This window comes from Podarcis filfolensis (assembly GCF_964270895.1).
Source record: "Podarcis filfolensis genome assembly, chromosome: 4".
NCBI classification, from domain to species: domain Eukaryota; kingdom Metazoa; phylum Chordata; class Lepidosauria; order Squamata; family Lacertidae; genus Podarcis; species Podarcis filfolensis.
Window position 1 is genome coordinate 100638866 of NC_139607.1, and position 26139 is coordinate 100665004.

At 46.1% G+C, this 26139-nt stretch overlaps 1 protein-coding gene across 7 annotated transcripts in view; it reads left to right on the forward strand.

The window, feature by feature from the left end:
* The window catches only part of SLCO2B1 (solute carrier organic anion transporter family member 2B1), a 76870-nt gene extending 67110 nt beyond the window's left edge, over positions 1 to 9760 (forward strand). For 6 of the 7 annotated variants that reach the window (XM_083609864.1, XM_083609865.1, XM_083609863.1 and 3 more), the window contains 5 exons: positions 2899 to 3058; positions 3855 to 4024; positions 4913 to 4977; positions 7399 to 7519; positions 8880 to 9760. In XM_083609864.1, coding sequence (XP_083465990.1) covers positions 2899 to 3058; positions 3855 to 4024; positions 4913 to 4977; positions 7399 to 7519; positions 8880 to 9024 — 661 coding nt within the window. In that variant the 3' untranslated portion in view covers positions 9025 to 9760. Of the gene's footprint in view, positions 1 to 2898; positions 3059 to 3854; positions 4025 to 4912; positions 4978 to 5782; positions 5923 to 7398; positions 7520 to 8879 lie in introns of those variants that run through there. The other variant, XM_083609868.1, reaches the window with a different exon arrangement.
* The last annotated feature ends 16379 nt before the right edge of the window (positions 9761 to 26139 follow it).

Genomic DNA, 26139 nt, shown 5'->3' on the forward strand with positions numbered 1-26139 from the left:
CAGCGTGGCACCAGGCATATTCCAGAATCTAATGGACTCTCTCCTTAAAGGGATTCCTGGTGTCACCCCCTTCTTCGATGATGTGTTGATTGCCGGGCCCACTCCAGAGGAGTTTGAGGACCGCCTCCGCACTGTTCTGCACCGTTTCCAGACGGCGTGTCTCAAGGTGAAGCGGGAAAAATGTCTACTAGGAGTGCCTCAGGTGGACTTTCTGGGATTTATGGTGGATGCAGAAGGGGTCCACCCGACTGGGGACAAGGTACGGGCCATTTGTGATGCCCCAGCGCCCAAGAACAAGACTGAACTTCAGGCCTTCTTGGGACTATTGAACTTTTACCATTCCTTCCTTCCCCACAAGGCGGCGGTAGCGGAGCCCCTACACAGACTCCTGGACAAGCGGGCCCCTTGGGTGTGGGGCCAGCGCCAGGAGGCCGCATTCCAAGCAGTCAAGGACTTGCTTGTCTCAAACTCGGTCTTGGCACACTTCGACGAGAGGCTGCCGGTGGTGCTAGCATGCGACGCCTCGCCCTATGGCATTGGCGCTGTCCTGGGACACCAACTCCCGGATGGAAGAGAGGTACCGGTGGCATACTTTTCCCAGACACTCAACGCAACCGAGCGGAAATACTCACAAATCGACAAGGAGGGTCTGGCAATCGTGAAGGGAGTAAAAAAAATCCATGATTTCTTGTACGGGCGGCCCTTCACCGTGGTGACTGACCACAAGCCGTTGCTTGGCTTGTTTGCCCCCGAAAAGCAGACCCCCCAAGTGCTGTCTCCTCGCGTCCTCAGGTGGTCAATTTTCCTTGCCAGCTACCAGTATGCACTGATTCACCGCCCTGGGAAGGCGATGGGCCATGCAGACGCCCTCAGCAGGCTACCACTACCGGAAACAGGCCCCGACCCAGCACCTGCACAAGAGGTTATGAGCCTGGAGCTGCTTCCTGACCGCCCCATTCAGGCACAAGAAGTTGCACACCATTCCAAGAAAGATAGGGTCATCTCCCGGGTCCTTGACTTGGTGTGGAGGGGATGGCCCAGCAGCAGCCCCGGGCCAGAATTCGCCGGCTACACAACCCGCAAAAATGAACTGTCGGCCCACAAGGGGTGCCTGTTATGGGGAAGCAGGGTCGTTGTTCCCCAGCCCCTCCGCAAAAGGGTCCTCACACAATCACAAAAACAAAACAAAAAGAGCAGCAAAAATGAAACTGCAAAATAAATAGCAAAAACAGACAGACCTCAGCATAACTCTCAAAATGGAAGTGTGGCACTCAAATCGGAGCACATTTGGCTTCCCAAAGAAGTTCGCAAACTGGAACACTTACTTCCGGGTTTGCAGTGTTTGGGTTCCAAGTTGTTTTGAGTACCAAGGCGTTTGAGAACCAAGGTACCACTGTAAAACAAAGGTGAGTATGTACATGGCCAAGTTAACCACACCTCTTTTGTCTTGACCAAGATCCTAACCAACTGAGGTTAGGATGGCTACTGTCTGGCACTCAGAGCCAGGATGCCAGCAATTATCTCCCATGCAAGCGGTTGCTGGGTACGTGATCTTGGGCTTCAGGGATTATGGCTGCCCACTTCCCAGACTCCCCCCTTGGTAGCCATTCATTTCCTGAACAGAACAAAGTTGGAATGGCACAAATCCGATATTGGAGTGATTTTATATGACTTTCTAAAGTTTTCCCATTCAGCCAATACATAGATACATTTATCAGTGAACTGTTACATTTGGTATTGTGCAGTGGAGACCCCTTTGAATAGAGATGGGGGCGGGGACTGTGTGATGAAGTGTTTTGTGGGAACATTTGCGGGCGTGATTGTGTTGATTTTGGTAGTGGGGGTATGTATGATGTCTGCTGGAGGGGCAACCCCCCCCCCAACCTTTCTCCAAATTCTGGTAACAACCTTGCGTAGCTTCTTCCATCTTGCATTCCCATCTACTCCTCCTCTCATGCTTCTCCATACTACCTCTGATCTCTGCCATTTCTCATCGACCCCTCTTGCTTTTCTCAACACTGACCCATTCCTAAGTTTGCGTGGGTTTGGGAGTTGTTGGTGTATGGGATCTAGTCCCAAGCTGCTCTATAATAGGCATGGGGCCTGTGGGTGAATGTGCAGGCTTTTCTTGGCCTTCTGTCACATCTTTTGCACACCCCTCTTTTGCACACCCCTCTTCTGCCTCTAGCACTCCCACCACGGTTAGGAAGCCCCCAGAAGGGGTTGCCTCTGAGGGGATGTGGCATTTGGACTGAAGAAGGTTCCCCAACATTGCTTTATAGATACTATGATTAATTAGATTTATCAGTTGTTGTCACAGAGGTAGTGAAGGGGAGGAGGGTGGGGGAAGAGAGAGAACCAGGAACTAAGCTTAGCAAAAATGCAAGGCCACCAGAGCAGCAAATTTAGGAATTAAAGGGTGTCTGCAGTATGGAGAAAGTCAGGGCAGAAGAAGAAGACTGGAAATGAAAAGGTCCTCTAGAGCCACAGCTCAAGCAACAAGGTCGGCTCATAAAGGAAGCTAGGAATATGGAGCCAGGCCAGATCGAGAAGGTTCTAGCCTGAGGGGCTGCAATTACGCCTCTCAGCACATGTTGCAGTGCTCAGCAGTTGCTGGCACTGGGATGCCGCCCGCTGTGACACGTGTAAGCATCACATACGAAGACTCTGTCATGGATGCTTTAGTTGAGATTCCAGCTTTTTGTATTCAGATGTATTTCATGTGCAAAGGCAAGCCAATTTAATCAAGTAAAACTCATACAATCAGTTGACTATGGTGTCTTGTACTGAATGACAGCCCCAATAAATATTTGCATAAGCCTTTGTGCAAGCGCATGCAAAAATGTCCCAGGGCCATGATGCTCTTGCTGACCTAATTCTGTGCTCTTCCTTCTGCAGTTCTGGAATTGAAGAACACATTTTCGATTGTAACCAAATGTGCAAATGCTCCCCGTCAGCCTATAACCCTGTGTGTGGTGCGAATGGTATTGAATACATCTCCCCTTGCTACGCTGGCTGCACGGGGCTAAATATCGAATCCGAAACACAGAAAGTTCTGGTGAGTATAGATTCTTCTAGATCTTCATAAAGAAGCCTGCAAGAGGAAAGTGGTCAGGAAAGTGGTGGGCTTGGAGTGGAGAAGCATCAGGTGGGAGGTGTCCCTACCTCTTCCGTGCCTCTGCTGCAAATTGCCCTCTTTTGTTTTGTCATCCAGAGTCCGCTACATGCTCTTGCCTGCCATGCATAGTTAGGCCTTAAGGAACCACACTCAGGCCCCTCCACATACAGGATATCGGGTCAGTATCCCTCAGGCAGGCTTGAAAATGGGCACTGCTAATGTGAAATACACATGAGCCCCATGCTGGGCAAAAGATTCCTGCATTGCAGAGGGTTGAGCTGGATGACCCTTGGGGTCCCTTCCAACTCTACACCAGTGTGGTGTAGTGGTTAAGAGTGGTAGTCTCGTAATCTGGTAAACCGGGTTCGCTTCCCCGCTCCTCCACCTGCAGCTGCTGGGTGACCTTGGGCTAGTCATACTTCTGTGAAGTCTCTCAGCCCCACTCACCTCACAGAGTGTTTGTTGTGGGGGAGGAAGGGAAAGGAGATTGTGAGCTGCTTTGAGACTCCTTTGGGTAGTGATAAAGCGGGATATCAAATCCAAACTACTACTCCTCCTCCTCCTCCTCCTCCTTCTTCTTTGATTCATGCTTTTAGATTAATGGATGCTCCTTATTCAAGATGGGGGAATGGCAATGGGGAGAAGGGAAGGAGGAGATCAATCTTAACCTTTCCTCCCACCTGCCCCTGGTACTGTTGCCGTTGTTCCTTCTCTGACTTCCTGCCCCTTCCCTCAGAACTACACCAGTTGCAACTGCATTGTTGTCGATGGCGGCTATGGATATGCTACACCTGGGAGCTGCAGCTTCCACTGTTCCAAATTCCTGATGCCTTTTGTGACCATCGCCTCCTTGTCCACGTTCCTGGGGAGCCTCGCACACACGCCGGGCTTTGTGCTTGTTCTGAGGTACTTCGTGACATTTTAAAAGTACTTCCTAGGAACATTTGAGCAGTGGCCTTTCTCTGTCAAGGAATCTAGATCAGATGTGTTTGTGGGCTCTGCTGTATTTGAATGCCTGTCCTTCACAAAGGGGAGGGAAGAGGTGGTTCATTAAAAAAAACAACCAACAGTTTATGCCCAGTTGTTTATTGATTAGTGTTCACCGGGAATTACATGGCACTTCACTGACAGACTCTTAGCCCCCAAAGAGCCTATAGTCTAAACTTTGACAATGGAAGAGATGGCAGCTATGGGGCAGGAATGGGAAAGGCAAAGGAAGCAAAAATATGAATATGAACAAATGCAGCTAAATGCTCTCTCTTGAGCTCAGTTCAGTGGGAGTAAGGAATAAGGGCATAAGCCTCCTGTGAAAAGTGAGTTTCAGGGGGGATTTTAAGGGAGAGAGCGAGAAGGAAGTGCCACCACAAAGTGTTTCGAAAAGAAGTTCCAGGCACTAGGAGCAGCAAGGGAAAGAGAACAGCATCTCTTCTGAAAAATACACCTTGCATTTCCTCATGTGCAGAAAGCTGGAGCTAGGGCTGGAAGGATCAGTCCATTTCAATTCTCTTAGTTGATCCCCCCCCTTCCAATCTTAAATTCAGTTTTCCAGATTTCTGCAGCAATTTGCATATATATGGTTATTAACCCTCATGAAAATTTACCCAAGTTCTGTTGTGGATTTCTCCCAATAAGCACATTTTTGCATGCAGTTTCAACTAATGTGCACATTTTTGCAAGCAGTTGTTTTCCAGCGTAGCAGCAGATCACCTAGCCTGAAGAGTCCCCAAGGGCTCACAGCCTTCTGCAGACATGTCCCTTGGGCTCCCACCAATCCCTTTTGGCTTTCTCTTTCAGAAACGTTGACCCTGAAGATAAGTCTTTTGCCATAGGGATACAGTTCCTCATGCAGAGAGTTCTAGGTAAGTCAGAGGCAAGTGGTGCCTGTGTGTTTGGGGCACAGTCAGTTTGCTGTTTGGTGGTGAATTTCGCATCCTGAAAAGGAAATTTCCAGCCTTGGTGGTTGTACAGAAAACTCGAACACTTGTTGAGTGTGCAGGGTGAAATCTCAGAAGCCAGAGCAATCTTTGCTTTCTGTGCATTTTAACTTGTGGACACATTCAAGAAGCATTTACAGATTTGACTGGGGTCCAATAGGCCCCAATAAATTCATAGTCAAAGCACACACACACTATACTGAATAATTATTCCAAATTTAAGATACAACATAAGTTTTTATAGTACAGGTGCGCAATTATGCAGGGGTGATAATGTAATGATCCCCCCAAACAATATTACCGTATTTTTCCATCTATAAGACGCCCCCATGTATAAGACGACCCCTATTTTGGGGGACTCCAATTTAAGAAAATGGGGGAGATGGCCCCTGTGTATAAGATGCCCCCACATTTTGGACATTATTTTTTAGGGGGGAAACCTAGTCTTATACACAGAAAAATACAGTAATTCCCATTGTGCCTGGCAGACCCCTGCTTACTAATGCAATGTTTTTCTTCATCTCAAACCCTTCTTGAGAAAAAGAACCAAAATACAGTGGTACCTCTGGATGCGAACGGGATCCGTTCCAGAGCCCCGTTCGCATCATGAAGTGAACGCAGTCCGTGCATGCGCGGTTCACTGTTTCTGTGCATGCGCATGACATCATTTTGAGTGTCTGTGCATGTGCGAGCGGCGAAACCCGGAAGTAACACGCTCCGTTACTTCCAGGTCGCCGCAGAGCGCAACCCGAAAATCCTTAACCTGAAGCTACTTCAACCTGAGGTATGACTGTATATGAAATAGCTAACACCGCCTTATTTTATCTGCCACATCAACATAAAGTAGGTGTTGTTGTTTTGTTTTAAAATCAAACATATGCTATCATCAGTTTTCTTAATGACAAATAAATCATAGTAAATAGTGATATACACACACACAGTTCGTGAGATTATAATATATGTAATCAATAATAATATAGAAATGTCCATCTAGTTCTTAATTATAAAAAAGATAAAAAGAGGGGGGAAATAGGTGGTAAAATTAAAAAAATGAGTAGAAAGAGAAAATGTAAGCCTTAAAAGCAATCATAATCACATTTCATAAAATTGAGAATTATAATAACCTCCACCTGCTTACTACCCCAAAGTTATCTAAGTTGTGTCCAGTCCTGTTCAGATCTGTTTACCCTCTTTTTCTGCTTGTGGAACTGAAACATACACAAGTAATTTTACTCAAAACAGCCATTTCCCACAATTTGATGTGACATTCCGTCAAATGGGGGCATTTCCTTTCTCCACCAATATTTTGCATATGGAATTGGTGCTACCACTATCATCTGAAATAACAAATTTCCCTCTTCACTGGGTGTTGCACTTTTCAACTACATAAACAGAAATATTCAGAAGTCTTTCTGAACCTGGCGTTTCAAAACAGATCTTGTATTGGTTGTTGTTTCTTGCCAGTTTCTTTTAGCTTCAGGGCAGTTCCACCAACTGTGTCTAAAATCACTTCTGGTTGCACCTCATCCCCAAATGTGGAGATATAGCTATTGCACTGTTAAAGGAAAGTGTTAACCATGTTGGGATCATTTGGCTCCCACCAGTACCTTGGATAGGTGGTTGTCCCCCTGCCACACGTACATTTCCATTGCAATTTAACTTACCCCAGTACCTTTTACTGAGCCCCTCAAATTAAAGACACACACATACAACCAAATAAAATTTATTTTTTTAAAGAAAAGACACACATGGAGGGACAGGGGGCCTGAAATACAATCATTGCTCTTACTACAATGGAATACAGTAAACATGCAGTAGCATAGATATGGGGTGGAGGCATCTGTCTCTCTTATCTAGATCAGCCAGTAACAAACTGAGCAGAAGCTGCTCTTTCCATTAGTAATAATAATAATAATAATTTATTATTTATACCCCACCCATCTGGCTGGGTTTCCCCAGCCACTCTAGGCAGCTTCCAACTGAATATTAAAAACAATACAGCATTGCAGGCATATGTAATAATGAAGTGCCTTCCTTATTCAGGCTCCTCCAAAAGAGGATGCCAGTGATTGGGGCCCCATGCATTTTGTGGGGCAGTGACTCTCTTCTGCCCTGCAGGTGAAACTGCTTGGCTATTTCCCTATTTCTTACTGCGATGCCAGCAAGCAGTTTCCAAGCTGCTTGGGTGACTTCAACGCAGTGCTTCTTTAACCCCTTTCAGTTCTCCAAAACCTGCAAAATGGCAAAGTGGTCCAGGCTGAAATCTGGTAATATCAGGGCTGCTGTTGGAAAGGTCTGGGGGAGGCCAGCTCTTACGTGGCATGAACTTCTTGCTTGCTTTTCTAGCCTGGTTGCCTGCGCCAGTGGTGTACGGTAGCCTCATTGACACAGCCTGCGTCCTGTGGCAATACAAGTGCCAAAAGAGAACAGCCTGCAGATACTATAACAATGTATTATTCCGGCACAGGTAAGCCTCCTACTGAGCCCCTCTCTTTTTCCCCATAACAGGTCACTAATTTGGGGGGGGGGTGTTTGTGGCATCAATACTATCTACAGACAAGGGTCAGGTTGAAAGGCAACAGCAAAAGATGGAGTTTGCTTCTTTTAAAGAATGCATACCCTGCCCCTCATTGCAACTGATCTCATGGCACAGCAATTTTAAAATACAGAGAAGTGAAAGCAAGACAAAGCAAAATAGATGTAAAGTCCCACAAGACTGGCCATCTGTTAATAATAATAATAATAATAAATTTTATTTATATCCCGCCCTCCCCAGCCGAAGCCGGGCTCAGGGCGGCTAACAACAATCAAATAGTCAAACAATCAAAATAATCCAACATTTTAAAAATATTTCATTATAAAAATTAATTATTAATTAAAATCAAGTTGATGGCAACCATTAAGCAAAATTCTGTGCAGGTTGCCAGAGGAGGGAGTCAGGCTGCGCCCTGACCAAAGGCCTGGTGGAACAACTCTGTCTTGCAGGCCCTGCGGAAAGATGTCAGGTCCCGCAGGGCCCTAGTCTCTTGTGACAGAGCGTTCCACCAGATTGGAGCCACAGCCGAAAAGGCCCTGGCTCTAGTTGTGGCCAGCCTAACCTCTCTGAGGCCTGGGACCTTCAGGATGTTTTTATTTGCAGACCGTAGGTTTCTCTGTGGGGCATACCAGGAGAGGCGGTCCCGTAGGTACGAGGGTCCTAGGCCATATAGGGCTTTAAAGGTTAAAACCAGCACCTTAAACCTGATCCTGTACTCCACCGGGAGCCAGTGCAGCTGGTATAGTACCGGATGAATGTGGTCTCGCAGCGAAGACCCCATAAGGAGTCTCGCCGCGGCATTCTGCACCCGCTGGAGTTTCTGGGTCAGTCTCAAGGGCAGCCCCACGTAGAGCGAGTTACAATAATCCAGTCTGGAGGTGACCGTCGCATGGATCACAGTGGCTAGGTCAGGGCGAGAGACGTAAGGAGCCAACTGCTTAGCTTGGCAAAGATGGAAAAGGTGGCCAGGTGCATAACACTTGCCCTTCAACTGCTTTTGGCTTTACTGAGTTTCCTCCTTCTGTGCAGGCCATGTCTTCAGATAACGATGACTTTCAGAAGTTTCCTCTAGGTCAGAAGATAGGGTTAGTTGTATGAATCTTAATTTTAGCCACAGTAGTCCTTTCAAGCCCAAGGCAGGGCATGTGGCAGACTTTGGATTCCTGGGGAGTGGAGAAGAAGGCCTGGCATCCATTTTAAAATGGAAGGATGGCTAGGCAGGCAGGTAGATGCTGCACTGTGGTCCCTTTGACCTCACTGATTTCTTCCTTTTAATTTTTTGGGCCCTCAGGTTTGTTGGCCTTCAGATTTTTTTGGAAGCAAGCTGCTTTGCGTTGCTGTGCATTCTATACTTCATGTTAAAAAAGAAGGAGAGTGGAGCCCGCAGAGAATCTGGCACCAGCCCTCCGTCTGTGGTCCAGGAGTCAGCTGCTTGACCAATGCACCAGAACCAATTTCTATTCCACCAAAAGAAGAGGCCGAGCTGCAGAGGTTAAGCATGAGTCCCAGCTGCTATGTGAACAGAACGAGACTGAAGATAGAGGAGACTTCCTCGTGCTGTGTTTTGGCACTTTTATCCGTTCCTCCTTTTGTACATACAACTTGGTGTTAGCTGCCCAAGTGCCATTTGGCAAAGGGCAAGATATAAATATTATACATAAACATATAACCCACCTGTCAGTAACAATAGGATCCCCAAGCTGATCATTAGACGCTGCATACCACCTTGGGTGCAATGTCTTATATTTCCTTCCTGGAGGGAAGCCTGTGGTTCTGTTTTGCTGGTTCAAGATGAAGAGCAGTGGGAAATTGGGCAACGGCAGCAGCAAGAGGAGGCTGCCTTGGTCTGCTACAGAGAGAAGGAGAATCCTTATGGTTGAACCCTTCTTATCCTCATGGAGGAAGCAGCGACGCCCTACAATTTCATCACGATATCCCCTTTACGTATAGTAACAGCACAGGGAAGTGGCACCTTAACGTGCCCATTTTACGGACAGAGAACTGAGATAACGACCTCGTCCAAGAGAGTTGGGTGGACTGGCTGTTCTAAAGCCCGATGCTGTCACTACTGGATTACATGGACTCTCAAAGAAGAGAACCAGTAAGGGCTGGAATAATTCCTTCCAGGAGTAATCGCTTTTGTATAAAAGAAAGCTTACACTGACAATAATATATCCTGTGGCATTGTGCGTTTATTAAAAGTTTGTGTCAGTTACACTGGGGCAAGTTAGTCTGACTCCAGGGGAAGTGTTGTTTGGAACATGTCATGTTATGGGGAGTCTACAGAAGTCATCACACTTTGTCCACGATTGGGTCAGGAAAGTGCAAGAACAGGTATGGGGTGCTTCGTTCAACTTCTGGAGAATCTCAACTGTCCTTTCAAAAAATAAAAGTGAGCCTTGGAAGTGTGTGGGTCGAGGGATGGTCAGAAGCTGGGGTTTGGGGGTAGGCATATGAAGCTGCCTTCTCCTGAGTCAGCCCAGTGAGGTCTCTCCTGGCTCTTAGCCGCTGATCAGGTATCTCAATCCTGCAATCCTTTTGAGTCAAAATCCTGGGGAGAGAGCTGGGGAATTCTGAGTGCAAAACCGGTGCTCTGTCAGTGAGCTGCCACCTCTCCAGATTAGGGAGTAAGGATGGGAGAGAGATGTGCTAGTAGGCAAACCTACCCGATCCATATCTCCCAAACCAATAAGCGAACTGAAACACCTAACCTTCAAAGTTCAAACTTCTCCAAATTTGGAGGCACAATTCTCCAAACATAAGGTATGTAAAAATGCATATCTTGATGAAAACATTGTTTTCTTTAAGTTCTGTCCGGCGGCCCTTCCTCCCAGAGGATCTCAGGGCAGCAAACAACAAGTGATACAAACATATGAAAACTATTCCAGTACAGATGCAACCTGGGAAAGATCTTGACTTCAACAGCTTGCTAGAAGAGGAGAGTCTTCAGCGGGTGCTGAAAAGACTACAGAGTCTGTGCCTGACTAATATTCAGGGGGAGGGAATTACAAAGGGTCAGTGCCCCCACACTAAAGACCTGATTCCTATCCCATAGGGACTGGACCTCCTGATAACATAGTATCTGAAGGAGTCTCTCACCTGCAGGGGGCAGCGATCCATTGAGTATATAAGGGGGTGGGTGGTCTTTCAGGTCTTCTAGTCCCCAGCTATTTTAGGGCTTTATACACACCAAAACCAGCACCTTCAACTTAGCCTGAATTTTGTATTGATAAGAAATACACTGGAAAACAGTAAGGAAGAACTTGCAGCGCTCAGTTTATAATATAGGACACGACTTTATAATGTGATCATGGGGCATCGAGAAAGTAAAACAAGGCAGCTACATAAGAACAGGAATCATTCTCAAAATATAATTATAAACGAACCTTTTACATATGTACCTTAAGTCAGGTGTGCCAATTGTGGGGGGAGCAGATGCACCCCCAAAAAAATTCAGTGAAGGGACTGGGAGTCCTCAAAGTTCTGTGGCAGCCATGCATGCACATCGCAGGACATGTTTGCGTCACACGTTCAAGCTGCACATATACAAAGTCACGGAGAGGTGTGAGCTTACTTTTGCTGGGTAATCACATTTACCGTACTTTTCTGTCTATAAGACCCCCATCTATAAGACGCCCCCTATTTAAAATTTAAGAAAAGGCGGGGGGGAGATGGCTCAGAGTTGTTGAGCTTTTTTTTGTAGAGGATTGCCCAGAGTTTTACAGCTTTTGGGGGGAGGGAATTGCCACAAATTGCTCACATGCACCATCGACGCTGACAATCACCAGCAGCATACAACTGCCCACTTGCCAGAGCAACAACCAACCGCAAACAGACCCTTCCCCAGCAAAAACAAAATCTTACCTGTCCACTGGCAGTGGCAGCCAATCAACAGCAGTGTTTGCTGCAGAAGCCAATCACCAACCCAATTAGAGAAGCAGCAGCCAATCCAAAGCAGCCCTTCTATCAGCCAACAATCATCGCTGACAAGCGCCTGCTTGCAGCTGCAGCCAATCACCCGTCCACCCCATTCACTCTCCATGTATAAGATGAGGCAAGTTTTTGAACATAATTTTAGAGTAAAAAAAAACCCTTGTCTTGTACACGGAAAAGGTACGGTATATTAGGCCTAACTTGGGACAAACAAATGCTCATCTCATCAATGCAAAGAAGCCTTGCTCTTTTCTGATCTTGCATATTTGTCAGACTGAAAATCTCTGTTCACAACAATATGTCATGGAGAACGGTAGAAGAATATAAAAGTGCTCTTGAAGAGAGGCATGGATTCTGTTTCTGGGTGAACATCCAAACAAATTTACTATACTATGCTGAAATGTTTAAGTGTTTCTTTGACTGTCCTTGAAACTTCCTGCCACCCTTGTCATGCTCTCCTGCCACACCCTTGGAGAACCACTGGAATAAGGTAAGCTCCTATTTATTCCTGCACCACAGGGGTTGGACTTGACCTTTGGGGTCCCTTCCAACTCTGCAATTCTATTGCTCTGTTTTGCATGCAGAAGGTCTCAATTTCTGTCCTTTTCATCTCCATGTTATAAAGGTCCAGGTTGTCGCCAATAACCTGGAAGACCCTCTCCCTGAGAATCTGAGTACCACTCTGCATAAAGTAGAAAATACCCAGCGAGAACAGAGATTGTGTGACTCTGGTGCAGGGCTGAGCTTAGGCTCCCTCAAAACCCCACCAGGTAACTCCTGGTTAAATGCTGGAGCTCAAATCCATCAGGGAGCAAGAAGAAGCTTCAGGCAGGAGACAGTCGGCTAGGCATGGGCTGAATATTGTATTGAATGGCACAGCTGTTCTTTAGTCCTGGCGATTGCCGGAAATGAGCAGGAAATGAGCCTAGCAGCATTGTCTGCAAATATTCCATGCCCCCCCCCCAAAAAAGTAAGAGGCATCTTTTGCAATAATTTTGCTGCAGTCTGCATGATGCAATGATAAAAAGCCGGACCAATTACCCACCTCAAAATTGGGAAACTCATTTCTGACAAGGAAAGGCTGGAGTAATTTGCTAGCCATTCAAGCCAGAACAATGGGCAATCTCACTAGGCCTTGTGAAGGGGAATAATTGTGTGTGTATGCATGTGTGTGTGTGTTGCCAGTCACGATCATGGCCTTTCTGGCTTCAGAGGCTGCTGTGTTGGGTTGGAGAAATGGGTGTGATTAAGGAAACCAGATGCATTTGGGAGGGGGCAGGGGAGCTGGTTTCACTTCCTGAGATTGCGGAAGAGAGAATTTTGGGGACTGCCAGGACTCATCTACACAGCTGCAAATAAAACATTTTAAATGTGTTCTAAAGTGCAATATACAGATGAGACACTAGATGGCGACAGTGAGCTACGCAAAATTTGATATATTTTTCAAAACGTTTTTAATAAAAGCTTTTTCACAACGTTTTTTATATGTGTGTAGATTCCACCCCAGTCTGATCCCTGCTGTAGCACTACAGCATGAAACATTTCAATGAGGGGAGATTTTGACACAGGTTGCATTTAAAGATCAACTTACCTAATTTGCAATTCCTGAAAAAATATGCAAACTGAAACAGAGCTGCTGATTGAACGCCACACTTCTCTGAATTTTGCAGTGCAGTTCTCTAGCTAACTAATATGTGCAAAAATGCATACAGTAGAAAGTGTGCATGCAAAAAAATGAAAATACTTGTGAAAAGCACATCCAAAAATCCATGATGTGTGGGAAAACTGCTATATACAACAGCAAGAAAAGACAGGAAGTTTAACTTAGTTTCAAAACGGTAAATATTTCAAAATTATTTGTATAGAAACACAAAGATGGCTTGCTAAAGCCATGCGGTCTAAGCTTGGAGCATCCAGCTTAGACCTCCCTGGTAGTAGTGTTCATATGGTGGAAAAAGAGAGAGCAAAAAGTTTGGTAACCCTTCCTCCCAAGGTGAGGGGGTTTGAATTAGCAAAACATGATGGGACAGCTTACTCTATGATCTTAACCCCTTAACTAGAGTTAAGCATGCAGGTTATATGAGGCTAGATTCATCCTTCAAATAAAGCAATCTCAAGATAACTGGGGATGTTACTGTACCAAGATTATTTTTTGCATGGTGTTCCACAGCTTCGCATGTGTACATCTGTTGAGAAACTGCACAAAATGAACCTTGTGGCAGATATCCCCGCAGACTCAACATATATTCTTTTATGTGCTGCTTTATCTGTAAGCAAGGAATGAGGGTGGCGCTGTGGGTTAAACCACAGAGCCTAGGAATTCCTGATCAGAAGGTCAGCGGTTCGAATCCCTGCAATGGGGTGAGCTCCCGTTGCTCGGTCCCTGCTCCTGCCAACCTAGCCGTTCGAAAGCACATCAAAGTGCAAGTAGATAAATAGGTACCGCTCCGGTGGGAAGGTAAATGGCGTTTCTGTGCGCTGCTCTGGTTCTCCAGAAGCGGCTTAGTCATGCTGGCCACATGACCCGGAAGCTGTAAAGCGAGATGAGCGCCGCAACCCCAGAGTTGGCAATGACTGGACCTAATGGTCAGGGGTCCCCTTTACCCTTTTTATCCCTAAGCACACCTACCATAGGGAAACAAGTGTACTGCAAACATCTTCTTTATTCTTGAATGGATTCAAAAATTCCCTTAAACCTCATTTGGTTGTTCTCCATTTGCTTGCCCGCTTGGCATAATTATAGCCCATCCTTCATCTTCATCAATCACAGGGTGGGGTGAAAAACACATGTCAAAATAGCACATGAGCCCAGATCCTTAAAAGCCATCCAAACTATAAACATAGTGAGAGATGCTAAAAATGCAATGCTAAAGCTATTTGAAATTGCACAGGAGTACTCTAATAACCTGCAAATTGTCCAGGCAAAGCGAGACATCTTTACTTGGCGCCAGAATGATGGAAGTGTCTGAGCCATGCGTGCTGCCAAGGGGAGGGGGCCACCCATTTACAATTGTGATGCAGCCACGTGAGAGAGAGAGAGAGAGAGAGAGAGAGAGAGAGAGAGCACGGAGACATTCTTGCTGGCCTCACCGCCTCCGTCATGTCCCTGCCTGGCCGGCATGAGAACAAAACTTCCGAGGAGCCAATGGACATAGAGCAGGCTCTCCTCTTTCATAGAATCATAGACTTGCATAGTTGGAGGTAACCTAAAGGGTCCTCTAGTCCAACCGCCTGCAATGCAGGAATCACAGCTACAGTAACCTTCCCCAGGAGGCAGGGAACATGTCTGGGGTTGCCAGACATCCAGGTCTGACCTGAAGTTTCCAGGTTGCCTAGCCTCCTCCGGTGCCAGGTGGACGGCTTCAATCTTCAGGTGGGTCTTTAATGATGATGATGATGATGATTTAAGAAGACTGCCTGCAGCTTGTGTGCATCAGCCTGGCAAGAGCTGGCTGCAAATTATAGTAAAGGTAAAGGTACCCCTGACCAGCCGCGAACGACTCTGGGGTTGCGGCACTCAGTGGCGTAGCGTGGGTTGTCAGCACCCGGGGCAAGGCAAGTAATTTGCGCCCCCTAACCCGTGGATTTGCGCCCCCTAACCCATGGATTTGCCCTAACCCCAGATGTTGCACCCGGTGCGGCCCGCCCCCCCTGCACCCCCCACGCTACGCCACTGGCGGCACTCATCTCGCTCTATAGGCCAAGGGAGCCGGTGTTTGTCCACAGACAGCTTCCAGGTCGTGGCCAGCATGACTAAGCCGCTTCTGGCAAAACAAGAGAAGTGCACGGAAACGCCGTTTACCTTCCCGCCAGAGCGGTACCTATTTATCTACTTGCACTGGTGTGCTTTTGAACTGCTAGGTGGGCAGGAGCAGGGACCAAACAACAGGAGCTCACCCCGTCGCGGGGATTTGAACCGCCAACCTTCTGACTGGCAAGCCTTAAGCTCAGTGGTTTAGACCACAGCGCCACCCGTGTCCCGCAAATTATAGTACACATACCCTTTTGGGGGGAGGGAGGAGTCTGTGTTCCTGGGCTTCCCTCTCCCAATTAACTTCCATCGCCAGGGGCCTCCTCCCATGACATCAGCAGGGATTGGGGCCTTGCGCAAGTTCTGGGATGCTCCTGACCTGGCAATGCCAAGCCTACCTGTCTGCAATGCAGCAACTGGGGCAGGTCCAGTGGGAACAGCACATTCCCCACCCAGCTGCATTTAAATTGGAGCTCGAGCATGGATTTTGCAGGAGGAAATCCTAAAGGAGGAGAACCGGGCATGGTGGGATTCCCACATTCCTATCCTGCGCTTCACGCCTCCCTCTGCAGTTTTCATTACGACTCAAAAAACCCAAGGGGAAAGGAAATCATTTATGTTGTTTCATTGTTTAGTCGTGTCCGCCTCTTTGTGACCCCCTGGACCAGAGCACGCCAGGCACTCCTGTCTTCCACTGCCTCCCGCAGTTTGGTCAGACTCATGTTGTGAGCCCATTCTGTCCTTTGGTGCCAGATGAGGGGGAAACAGGGAATGCAAAGCAGGAAGCAGCCTGCAAGAGTACAGAGGGCTTGCTGGAGAGACGGAAAGAAGAAGAGACTCTACCCAGGCAGGCAGGAAGATACAGTGGTACCTCAGGTTAGGAAGTTAATTCGTTCTGGACGTCCATTCTTAACCTGAAACTGTTCTTAACCTGAGGCACCACTTTAGCTAATGGGGCCTCCCGCTGCCGCCGCACGATTTCTGTTCTCATCCTGAAGCAAAGTTCTTAACCCAAGGTACTATTTCTGGGTTAGCAGAGGCTGTAACCTGAAGCGTCTGTAAGCCGATGTACCACTGTATATAGCTACTCCCTCTGTCAGGACCATAGCTGTCAACTGTTCCCTTTTTTAAAGGGAAATTCCCTTATTCCGAATAGGATTACTCGCAAGAAAAGGGAAAAGTTGACAGCTATGGTCAGGACACACTGGTAGTGTCTCTCACAGAGTTCTCTCTAGCAAAGTTACAGGAAAACTCTGTGAGCTTCAGCTCCTATCACGTGCCTATCTAGCAAGACATGAATTGTTGGTTTGACTGCATTTTAAGTACCCCATACCTAGGGGCCCTACAAATCCAGAAACCTTCACACACAGAACAAGAAGCCCTGCTTTATGCTGGAGGAGCTGCCTGGGGACTCCAGGGTGGCAAAGCAGCACCTTTTCCTCTACCAACAGAGAAGACCTTACCTAGGCCAGGTATGGCCAGATACTGCTCCACAGGTGGGATGTGGCCCTGGAAAGAATTCCCCCCTGAATCTAATTACGACCTCACCAGATTTGAATTGAGGCAACACAGCCATGCTGTGCAGAGTTTTGATTTTTGCTTTCCTCTTCCCTCCCTGAGCCTTTTTCCTTGTGTGTCGTGGGAGGTTTTTTAGATTATAAGCCTGGGGGTAGGGGATGTTTTGTTTAGAAATAAATGCTCAACACACACACACAAAATTTTAAAGCGTTACTTGGTTTAAATGTTGCAAAATACAATAAAAAATACATTGTGATGTAGTGGTTAAGAGCAGTGGACTCATACTCTGGTGAACTGGGTTCGCTTCCCTGCTGCTCCACATGCAGCTGCTGGGTGACCTTGGGCCAGTCACACTTCTCTGAAGTCTCTCAGCCCCACTCACCTCACAGAGTGTTTGTTGTGGGGGAGGAAGGGAAAGGAGAATGTTAGCTGCTTTGAGACTCCTTCGGGTAGTGATAAAGCGGGATATCAAATCCAAACTCTTCTTCTTCTAAGTTGCTATTCTTACATACAATGGTGTAAGGCTCCAAAACATACCTTTTCCAAAAACCAGCTCTTTCAGCTGAGAATCCAAAGAACTCTATCTTCCCCTTTCCAGCTTGCTGCATTTTGGTCCATGCCCAGTAGTTTGATAAGAGTGCTGTTGCAGTGCTATTTTTCTGGAAAAAGATGTGCCGGAACCCACCTTGAACCCCTCCTTCATTCCCTTAGAATGGCAATGGGGCCCACCTGAGAGGTGCAAGAACTGAGTTCCTGTAAGCTCCTCCTGGGGAAAAAAGCCCTTGTGCTGGGAATTGTATCTCTTTTGGTGGTAAACTATAGTTTCCAGGCTTCTTTGGGTATGGTGTGTATCCAGCCACAGACAGACACACTTTCGATATAGATGAATGGTCCAAGCGGGGATTTTTAACCCAGCTTCACCTGAACCACATTCAGGTCAAAACTAAAGGATGCCTGTGGATCACCAAATAATCTCACCTGCTTTGTGCAAAGGTGAACACACCCCAGTGGTGGAGGAAGGGGGTGGGGGCGGTTTGCCCCGGGTGCCATCTCTGAGGGGGTGACGGATCGCACCGCCACGAGCGGAGGATCCCACCGCCATCCGAACAGCTGTTGAGCAGCGCCATCAGCAAGTACGGCGCATGAACATGCCCCACCGGGCGGTTTGCCCTGCCCCCGACACGCTGTTCCAGGGGCCGATTAGCCTTTGATCGCCCCTGGCGCACCCAGTTCTGTCCAGCAGAGGACAATGTTGTACACAGTTGCTTCACTCCGGCTGGGGAGTCTGCAAGGTATTCACACCTCTTGATTAGGTTCCCGCAGTGGGGAGAGAGCCCTGAGGTCTAGAAACCCGCGTCTTCTCAATAACTTGCCGTTGTCAATTTCTCTTCGCAGTAATTAAGGTAAGCAACGCAGCAGGGTGCTGACGACAATATCACAACTGCACCTTGGGGTGCTAATGAGCGCTGTCTCTCCCACCATCAGGCGAACCAATAGCAAGCTTACCTTACCGGCTGCAAGTTCGTCCTTTAGTACAGCTCTGATCACATCAGGACGTGATGCGGTATTTCGAAAACCAACAAAAGAACGGCCTCTCTGGGAAATGCATGCAAGGGGTATATCGGACCCTGCGTTCTCTCTCCAGCAAAGGCAAGCCAGATGAGAGCTTAGGAACAGCTGCTCTCCCTTCCTGCAGTTTCCAGAATCTGGTGTTCAGAAGCATTGCTGCCTCCAACTGTGGCACAGCCAGCCTGGCTAGTAGCCATCCATAGCCATCACTCCTGTGGGAGTGAGTTCCATAGTCTAACAATGCTCTGTGTTAAGAAGTCCTTTCTGTCTTTCAGATACCACAGAGAAGCTCATAAAGCAAGACTTAGTTGAATCAGTGGTGTAGCAAGGGGTTGCCAGTGCCCGGGGCCGTGGGGAGGGCAGGAAACGGAGGCAGTACGCATGTGCATTCAACTGCCTAACAGCATCCATGACACCAAGGGGGTCACAGAGATAAGAAAAGAAGAGTTGTTCCACTGTCTGGAGAGGTCACTTCCTGGTTCACATCAAGAAGCCATTTCCAACAGAGAAGAAACGGAAGTGATCAACTGTGTTGAGGTAGCACCGGGTGTTGAAATTTTGCACTCCTAACAATTTTGCACCCAGGACAGCCGCCCCTGTGCTCCCCAGGTTACACGACTGAGAAGAAGAAGAGGAGGAGGAGGAGGAGGAGGAGGAGGAGGAGGAGGAGAAGGAGAAGGAGAAGGAGAAGGAGAAGGAGAAGAAGAAGAAGAAGAAGAAGAAGAAGAAGAAGAAGAAGAAGAAGAAGAAGAAGAAGAAGAAGAGGTGGTGGTGGTGGTGGTGGTGGTGGTTTTGGACTTGATATCCCACCTGTCACTCCCCTTAAGGAGTCTCAAAGCGGCTCACAATCTCCTTTCCCTTCCTCCCATACCACAAACACTCTGTGAGGTGAGTGGGGCTGAGAGACTTCAGAGAAGTGTGACTGGCCCAAGGTCACCCAGCAGCTGCATCTGGAGAAGCGGGGCGCGAACCTGGTTCCCCAGATTATTAGTCCACCGCTCTTAACCACTGCACCACACTGGCTCCCTTGAAGCGACTTCACCCCCTTATTGCTATCTGGAGATATATTGCCATGAATAGGGAGGTTCTATGCAGTGTTGGGCCAAGAATTTGTCTATTCCTTTGTAGAAGCTATTAAAGTTTGTGTTGAATGGTTTCTTTAAATGTAAAGGTTCATCATTGTTCCACCCGATGTGTATGTCTTTAAGGGGCCAGAGCAAGGGCCAAAGCAAGATAATGAGACCCAGTTTTGCAGCTGTGAAGCATAGCAGGTGCTGCTGAGTTGTATTTGATTAAGGTGTGTCAGCATTTGGGTGTAGTATATAAGGAGCAGCACCTAGCTCTCCCATTACCCTGGGGGATGGGTTGGTGTTGGGTCTGGTTTGGTTGTTAATGTATTTAGTGTAAAAGGAGTTTTTGTTTTTCTTATTAAAACCTTGTTTAAGTTATTTTTGAGTCCTTCTTTTTTAATGCATGGTCTCCCCAGCAAGCTCTCTGCTGCGCTACCATACTGCAAACAGCCAACATCTTTGGTTATGGGCCCAGCTGCTGAGTGGATGACTGCATATTTTTGGACTCTGAGAAAGGTTTGAAAACTCCTTCTCCTGTTAGCGTAGTTCTGTGGGTCTGGAAGAGTTCCAGAATGGTTGACCAGGTTCCTGAAGCTGAGAAGGCTCTGGTCTTCCCACAGCTAACAGATGAGAACTATAGTTTATGGTCTTTTCGGGTGGAGGCGCTTTTGACCTCTAGAGAAGTATGGACCTATGTAACTGATGACCCTCCTGACCCTGTGACTAATGCTTGGTCGAAAGGAGATGCAAAAGCCAGGGCGATAATTAATTTGGCAGTCAGCGACCAGCAAGTAGTCTATATAAGAAATAAGAAAACTGCCAAAGAAATGTGGGACAGTCTTGCAGCAGTGCATGTTAGAAAAGAGTCAGCATCTGCATTGACATTTTTCAAGCAGTTGTACCAGACGAAGTTGCAGCCTGGTGGTGATTTGGCAGCACACTTGAGACGTCTGGAGGCAATACACGGCGAATTAATTCGAAGGGACATGGACATACCTGATATTCAGTATGTTTTTATCATTCTTTGTTCCCTTAATGAGGACTTTGATGGTATAGCTAGCCAGATATCTGCCGTTCCACCAGCACAATTAACTGTGGAAGGGGTGACGGCAAGATTAATGGGTGAGTTGGACAGAAGGGAGGCTTGTGCCATAAGCACTCCTATTTCCAGAAGTAATGAGGAACGCCATATGCAAACTTGTGGTGATACGACTGCATTTAAAGCTGCCAAGCATTGTTGGTTCTGCAATAAGCAAGGACATTTTGCAAAGGACTGCAGATCCAAAAGAAAGCAAAGTACTCACAAGCCTGTTTCTGTTCGTCAGTCACGGTTGTCATCTCAGCAGCCTACATTGCACCGTAAAGACAGAAACGAGCTGCGAGCTTTTCATGCTCGGACAACAGATCGTAAAAGAATTAAAGATGCCAAGTGGAAGTCTTTTATTATCGACTCAGGAGCATCTCAGCACGTTTGCAATGATCGAAGCTTGTTTATTTCTTTCAAAGAGGAAATTGGTAATGTACATTTAGCCAATTCACAAGTCTTGCAGTCGCTTGGCAGGGGTACCGTTAAACTTGACTCTTTAAACATTACAATAGTGAACTGCATTTACTGCCCGTCAGTGGACAATTTATTGTCGGTAAGGTGCTTTGCTCATCAAGGCATAACTGTGTGTTTCTTAAAGTCAATGTGTGAGTTTTTCGATGGGAACAAACATCTATTGTATGCCCGGGAATCTGATGGTTTATATAGACTGTATTTTCGCACCTACTCACAATTGCCTATAAACTGCAGAGCAGCACAGTCAAGCCAGGGGTTGAGGAATGTAAGGCCTCATTCTGGGTGTGTCCATGAGGCACACAGAATTCTGGGACATCTGAATTTTGCTGATGTAATTAAGACAAAGAATATTGTTAATGGCCAGAACTTAAAACCATGTAAATTCTTTATGCAATGTCTATCCTGTTGCAAGAATAAGATTAAGGTTGCACGCAAGGGTAGGTGCTCAGATAGGAAAGTAACTGAGCCATTTGAGCATGTACATTGTGATTTAGTTGGGCCACTCCCACCATCATTAGGAGGTTCTAAGTACTGGCTTACTCTGATAGACCAGTATAGTAGATATTGTTGGACTTATGCAATAGCTGAGAAGTCCCAAGCATTTGAGAAGTACAAAGTTTTTTGCAACTGGGTAAAAACGCACTTTAACAAACCAATTAAGAACCTGTTTTCGGACCAGGGCGGGGAATTTGTTTCTGAGGATTTTGAGAAATTCCTGGAAGCGCAGGGGACTACTCATGAGTTATCTTGCCCCCGAAGTCCCTGGCAAAATGGGCTTGTTGAAGATGTGCAGCGTGACCTACAGGCAGGGGTTAAAACATATCTGCACGATGCTAATCTGCCCAAAGACTTTTGGGCTGAAGCGCTTAATGCGTTTTGTTATGTTAGAAATCGCAGTTATCATTCTGGTTTAGATGTCACCCCCTATGAGAAGCTGTTTAAAAAACGCCCTAATCTGAAATACCTACGCATTTGGGGTTCAGATGTAATTATGCATTATCCCGCTAAGCAGAAATTGGGTGAACGTAGTGTCCAGGGAAAATTAATGGGCTACCAGCAGGGGGCGTACAGAATTTACATACCAGCAACTGGCAAATTTCATATTACCAGAAGCATGATACAAACTGTAAATTGGAATGGAGTTGCTGTCTTCCAAGATACTGATGGTATAGATAATACTGAGGAAGAAGAGGAAGAAGCAGCAGCAGCAGGAAATGGTGCTTCTGAATTAATGGAAAAAGACAAAAAGCCTGTTGAATCTGATAATTTGCTTGATGATTTAAAGTCACAGGCACCCGAGGGGAGGTTAGATTCTCTTGAGTTTTCTGACCGTGAGCTTAGCTCACAGGCATCTCTTCAGCCTGACAATGATGATTTACAACCTGAAACTAGTAGTTCACTTAGTCCCATTAAGTCTGAGGAGTCTGACTCTCCTTCCGGACTGAGACGTTCAGATAGAAAGAGGCAGAAGCCACAACGATTTGCAGATGAACATTTTAATACTGTGTATGCCAATAAGGCAGTTTTTGAGCCAAAAAGCTACAATGATGTTCAGAAATTACCTAAGCAACAAGCTGCAAATTGGTATAAAGCTATGAACTCTGAGATAGCTTCTCTAAAAGAGCATAACACTTGGTATCTTGTACCACAAACCCCAGATATGAGACTTACTGATTCAAAATGGGTTTATAGGGGACTTCCGGAGGCGGCGCCAATGGCAATGGCGGTCTCCTTCTGAGTAGGAGGAGAAGCCCTGTAGAAAGTGGGTCTGTTCCGCTACGGCGAAGCGGGGACCCGATCTGAAATCGCAGGCAGAAAGAGCCTGCGAGCGTGGGACCCAGCAGGCACCTTTTGCGCCCCCCGTTTTTGCGAGGGAGCCCCGAAAGGGGTTCCGGTGTGCAGCGGGAGCGGCGCGGTGCTACGGGTCGATTGCTGCGTCTACAGAGCGAAGCCGCGTAGCTGTTGCCGGAGAGCGCTGACCTTTTTCCTGTGAAATTCGGCTCTAAAAGAGAACACCCGTGAGTAGGGGGATTTAAGAAATTTGGACTTGAGAACAAAAAGGACTGAATTTGGGCTCCGAAGCGGAAAGGTGTAAACAGGAAGTCCGCCTTTCCGCTTTGTAAAAGATCAAAGCAAAGACCTTTCTGTGCTATTACTTTAATGTGGATCATTCAACTTTAACTCTAAGCACCAAAAGAGAGAACTCCCCTGCAGGGGAAGTTGAGAAAGTGACTGTATTTCTTCTGGGGATCTTCTGGGAATTTAAAAAGACTTTTATTTGAACTCTCATGGGAACGGTCTGTCAGATTAATGAGGTTTGCTACATTTGAGCTCGCATTGACTGTGGATACAGTAAATATTTGATCTAACTCTGCAAGAAGATACATTTCTGAGTTTTACTGATCTGAATACTTAGTTTCAATTAAAGAGGGGATACGGAAAGCTACAAAAAGATTTGTTTGTCTGGCTATTGAGAATTTTATGGCAGCCACTGTATCCCCCTAGAGGACTATTGAAGTTAATACCTGACTGGAGGAATTTTCCACTGTCAACTTTGGGGACTTTCCACTACAAGGCTTGCCTGTGGGAATTGACCTTGACTGAAGATAAAGGGGAATGACTGAACAAAGAGCAACAAGATCCAAGGTCAAAGTCCAACAATCTACTTCAATCTCCCAGCAACGTAGGGCATCTGTGCCTGGCCTCCCTGTGACTCAGGAGGAAGACCCAGGGCAAATTGAGCCAAAAGGAATGGCCTCAGAAGGGGAATTTACATCTGTGTTGAATAAAATTTACGAAAAATTGGAAGGCCTAAGTAAACAGGTCTCAGATCAGTCAGCTGAAATTAAAGGGAACACAGCCAGTATTAATTCAAATACCAAAGCTATAGAAAAACTGTTGGAGGAATCTGCGACTACTAGGAAAATAGCCGAGGAGGCAAAGGAAAAAGCTGTGGCTGTGGAGGAAGAAATCAAACCAATACGTAAACAGATTGGGGACCACCAGGCCTTATTGTCTATGGTTGAATTGAGAGAGAGACAGACAAACCTGAGGATCAGGGCGGTGCCAGAACTTGAGAGAGATAATTTGAATGACTATCTTTCACAGGAATTTCAGAAATTCTGGAACTTGGAGCTGGATAAAGATTTTAAGATAGTGAGCGCCTTCAGACTTGGAAGAGGAGGGAGGAAAAACAGGGTGAGAGACTGTTTGGTGACCCTCCGATCGAAAGAGGAACGAGACAAAATATTGAGTGCTCACTTCCAGAAGACCCTAGAGATTAATGAGACCAGAGCGGAGATTTTTAAAGATATTCCGAAACACCTTTTGGATTTGAGAACTAACTACGGAGACTTGGTGGCCTTGTTGAGAAAGAATACTATTGTTTTCAGATGGGAGTTCCCCCAGGGACTGTCCTTTACATTTAAGGGGAAAAAGTTCAGAATCAGATCAGTGGAAGATAAGGAAAAATTTCTGAGAGATTTTGAAGAAGATCTACAAAAGGAAGCGACAGATCTGCCAAAAGCCTTGAGACCAGGAGCTGGCATAGCACCACCACCTTTGGAATTTGACAAATCAAAAAAGAAGATACCACCGCAAGAACTTGACGAGCTCTTGGGAGCGGCTGGAGGAAATTAAAATAAACACACCATGTCTCTGCAATTATTAAGCTGGAACATTCACGGTTTTAACTCGCCGGAGAAGAGGAGGAAAGTATTTCATATATTGAAAAAGGACCAATTGGATCTAATTTGTTTGCAGGAAACTCATGTGGTAAGGCTCCACAGGAAAGTTCTCATTAATAAAAGACTGGGTCAAGAATTTATTTCATCGGACAAAGTCAAAAAGAGAGGAGTTGTGATATACGCTAAAGAGAGCCTATCACCGAAATTTGTTTTTAAAGATGAACAAGGAAGGTTTATTGCAATTGAGATTCAACTACAAGGTGAAAAATATTTGATTTTAGGAGTATATGCACCAAATGAGGGGAAATCTGAATTTTTTAAGAAATTGCACGAGACATTGTTGGACTATATGGATTATAACATCATTTTGATGGGAGATATGAATGGAGTGGTATCTACTAACATGGATAAGTCACAAAGACAGGTGGTAACTAAAGATGGAAGACTACCTAAAACTTTCTTTGAATTGACTGACAATATGGATTTGATTGACACTTGGAGAACTAAGAACCCCCTTGGAAGAGAGGGAACATTCTTCTCTGAAGCCAATATGACATGGACAAGAATTGATCAAATATGGATAACTAGAGGACTGGCACCCAAGATTCGAAAAGTGGAAATCTGCCCCAAAACTTGCTCCGACCACAATGCAATAAAGATGGAGATGAAACTAATGCCAATCGGCTCCTTCAGATGGAGGATGAATGATGCCCTGTTTAGAAACCAGGAGGTGATTAAGAAGGCCCAAAAAACATTGAGAGACTACTTTGAGATAAATTTAAACACTACGGTGGAAAAAAGAACAGTCTGGGACGCAAGCAAAGCGGTCATGCGAGGGTTTTTGATTCAACAGAATGCAATAAAGAAGAGAACTCAAAATGAGAAAAAAGATAAAATTTTGGAAAAAATAAAAGAAGGAGAGAAAAGATTAAGAGCGAAACCAAAATCCCAAGAGATTCTGAGAGAAATTAAGTTATATCAAGTACAATATATGAGAATGATAAATCAGGAAGTGGAATGGAAAATCAAACAGATGAGACAAAAATCTTTTGAATCGGCTAACAAATGTGGGAAACTGCTTGCATGGCAGATGAAGAAAAGACAGAAACTAAACACCATAACAAATTTGGAAGTAAATGGAAAGATTATACAGAACCCATTGGAAATTAGAAACTGCTTCCAGAGATTTTTCAAACAACTTTATACACAAGGGCCACAGAAAGAGGTCGAACTAGACCAATTTCTGAGGAAAAACGGATTACAAAAAATCTCTCAAGAAAAGAGGATAATGTTGAGTGACAAAATTACAGAACAGGAAGTGGAGGGTGCCATTCGGAACATGCAGTTGGGCAAATCTCCAGGACCAGACGGCTTAACCTCCAAATACTATAGAGTTTTGAAAGATTGGTTAATTCGACCACTAATGGAGGTATGCAATGAGATACTAGAGGGGAAAAAGGTGC